Raw genomic sequence first — 3,173 nt, 5'->3', positions numbered from 1 at the left:
CGCCGCCGCCCGCTCCGTGGCCACGTAAGGGCCCGGCCGCGCGCGGGGCTGGGCGGGGGCGGGTGCGGCGGGAGCGGTCCCGGGAAGGGTCCCGGGGGGGTAACCCGCGAGCCGGGGCGTGGCCGCCACGAGGGAGCTGGCCACGCCTCCCTCAAGCCATGCCCCTTGCACCGGTGTTCCCCACGCGGGTGGTGAGCTGTTGGTCACGCCCCTGGCCACGCCCCCTTCCCCTCCTGCCCTTGGCCCAGCCCTGGCCACGCTCTCACGGAATGCCAGGCTGGGCCGGGCTGGACGGGAGCCCAGAGGTCCCTGGTGCCACCTCCCTGCTCAGGCAGGGCCATCCCAGAGCACAGGGCACAGCATTGTGCCCAGAGGGCTCTGCAGTATCCCCGCTGAGGGAGACTCCAGCCCCTCCCTGGGCAGCCTGTTCAGGGCTGGGCAGTGCCCAGGGCAGAAGTTCTGCCTCCTGTGCAGGGGCAGTTCCTGGGCTCCGTCCCTGCCCGTGGCTCTGGTGCCACTGCTGGGCCTGGAGCAGAGCCCGGGCCCTGCTCTGCCCCTCCCTGCACACAGGGACACCCAGGGCTGAGGGCCCCTCTCAGCTGGGGCTCCTCTCCAGGCTCAGCAGCCCCAGCTCCCTCAGCCTTTCCTGGGCACCAAGATGCTCCAGGCCTTTCTCATCCTCATCCTCCCAGCCTGAGCTGGCACTGCTCCAGGAGCTCCGTGTCTTCCTTTTCCTGAGGAGCCGAGGACTGGACACAACACTCCAAATGTGCCTCACCAGGGCTGGGCAGAGGGGCAAGGCTCATTTCCCTCCTGCACCTCTGGCCATACCCCATTCCTGTCTCCCTGCAGTGCAGTGCCCCTGGCCCATGTGGAGGTGGAGGGTCGCAGGGATCAGCCACCCCTTGTCCTGCTCCACGGGCTCTTTGGCAGCCACAGCAACTTCCAGACAGTGGCCAAGACACTTGTGCGCCGTGGTAGCGGCAAGGTGAGACCCAGGACGTGGGGGGAGGCACGGCACACAGGGAGGGGTCCAGGGTCACGTTGGGCAGTGCCTGGGGTGACACACTGCTCCTGCCCAGGCAGGTGCTGACAGTGGATGCCCGGAACCACGGCAGCAGCCCCCACAGCCCTGTGATGACGTATGAAGCGATGAGCCTGGACGTGCAGCACCTCCTGAGCCGCCTGGGCATCACCAAATGCATCCTCGTGGGACACAGCATGGGGGGCAAGACAGCCATGACACTGGCCTTGCAGCGGGTCAGCAGGCATGGGGGTGGGAGTGGGGTCACAGGCTCAGGAAGTTCCGGAGGGCGCTGTAGGAAGAGGATAGCACCTTCTGAGACTGTTCACTGGGGCCAGCTTTGCCCCCAGCTCCACAGGGACTTGTCTGTATCAGGGTGGGTGGTGTAAGCCAGGCTATGGGAGCAGGAGCAAATCTATGTCCACCAGCCCATGCTCTGCCCTGTCCCTCCAGCAGTGATTGTGAGGGAGCTTGGAGATCTGTGCCGAGGATGACTCTGGGAAGGGCACATGGAGGTCTCTACTGAGACAGGAGGGAGCAAAGAGCCTCCAGGGAATCTGACTGGGAGTGGAGCCCTGTGCCTACTCCCACTGGAGAGATCTTGGGAGATCCTGGCGTCTGATCTACCCTGCTTGTTTCTCCAGCCAGACCTGGTGGAACGCCTCATCTCTGTAGACATTGGTCCTGGCTCAACCGCCCCTGTGTCCGAATTCTCTGCCTACATCTCGGCCATGAAGGAGGTGAAGGTCCCAGCGGGGCTGTCCCGCTCTGCAGCACGCCAGCTGGCAGATGACCAGCTGCAGCCCGTGGTCAAGGTAGGAAATCCCGTGGGAGATGGGGAGGATGGAGGGTGCCAAGACATCCTGTTTTGTTGCTCTTACTGAAGACAACATGGTCCCCTTCCGTGGCAGCTCCCACAGCTGAGACAGTTCCTCCTCACCAACCTGGTGGAGGTGGAGGGCTGCTACGTGTGGCGGGTGAACCTGGAGGCTATTTCCCGGCACCTGGCAGATATCATGAACTTCCCTGTCTTCCAAAAGCCATATCCTGGTCCTGCACTCTTCTTGGGAGGGTCTGACTCGCCCTATATCAGGTGAGACCGGAGAGAAGCGGTTCCAGGTCTGTGGTTTGACCTTTTGTGCTCTTTGCAGCTGCCAAGAGTGGGAGGAGCTCTTGGGATGGGGAAGGTCCTGAGCAAGGGCGGTTTCTCCAGCAGCCAGTGACACCGACATACTAGAGTGAGGGGGAACCTAGGAGCCCCCTGGGCTTTCCCAACAGGAAAGGAGTCATATCCGGGATCATCCTCTGCTTGGGGAGGGTGAGGGAAGACACCAGGAGGGACCTCTTATCATAGTATGTTCCCTTGTCCTGCAGCTCCAGAGACTACCCAGAGATCCAACGTCTCTTCCCCAATGCAGAGATCCAGTACATTAAAGGTGCAGGCCACATAGTCCATCAGGATAAATTTGAAGAATTCATCACTGCTGTCCTCAATTTCCTGCCACAGCTGTAGCACTGGGGACCAGGGTTTCTGCAGGGACCATGTGGGTCCTGAGGAGCTCTGGACAGTGATGCAGGGCTTGGGCTCTGAGGATGGGCTGAGCTGGGACTGGCTGCCCTCACTGCAGTCTGATCCTGCCTGCAAGACCTTCTCCTATCCTGATTCTTCTGCAGCCAGAGCAGAGAGGCACCTGCATGCTGCTGAGATCTCCTGCCACCTCTCAGGGATGTGGCTCAGGACACTGTCCTGCCTGCACAGGGGTGTCAGGCACACGGAGAGGGCAGGAGAGCTCTCTTGTTTTCCTGCTGCCAGATCCTTCCATGGATCTGGCTGTGACTTTGCAGAATGTGCAATAAAGCTGAATCCATGCCAAGGCAGAACAGGGGTTGGATGTGGCCATGGTGGGAAGGGCATGTGTGGGGGGCATAGGAGGGGCTTCTCAGTTGGCAGCAGGGATGCTGGTGGGAGGTGACAGCTGGACTGGGCCCTAATGTGACAAGCTGTGGGAGCAGTGCACATAAGACACAGATTTGAGGGTCTTTCTTGGCTTCCAGGGGAAATTGCAACATTGCTCTTGGAATCTGCCTCCTGGGCAAGGAGCATGTTTGCCCAGGCTGTCCCAAAGGCAGGTGTCACTTCATCCCTGAG

General features: G+C 61.5%; 1 protein-coding gene across 1 annotated transcript; it reads left to right on the top strand.

Annotated features, from left to right (window-relative positions):
• The first annotated feature begins 752 nt into the window (after window positions 1-752).
• Window positions 753-2,902, top strand: ABHD11 (abhydrolase domain containing 11). Its single transcript, XM_041484955.1, is given in 6 exon segments — window positions 753-812; window positions 815-988; window positions 1,087-1,260; window positions 1,669-1,839; window positions 1,936-2,117; window positions 2,399-2,902. Coding segments are annotated over 6 exon segments (885 nt in total). The 5' UTR covers window positions 753-767; the 3' UTR covers window positions 2,538-2,902.
• Window positions 2,903-3,173: the final 271 nt, after the last annotated feature.

Source organism: Pyrgilauda ruficollis, unplaced genomic scaffold (genome assembly GCF_017590135.1).
Source record: "Pyrgilauda ruficollis isolate IOZ18807 unplaced genomic scaffold, ASM1759013v1 scaffold69, whole genome shotgun sequence".
Taxonomy (NCBI): domain Eukaryota; kingdom Metazoa; phylum Chordata; class Aves; order Passeriformes; family Passeridae; genus Pyrgilauda; species Pyrgilauda ruficollis.
The sequence above is the reverse complement of the archived record's forward strand: the minus strand, read 5'-3'. Positions and strand labels throughout refer to the sequence as shown.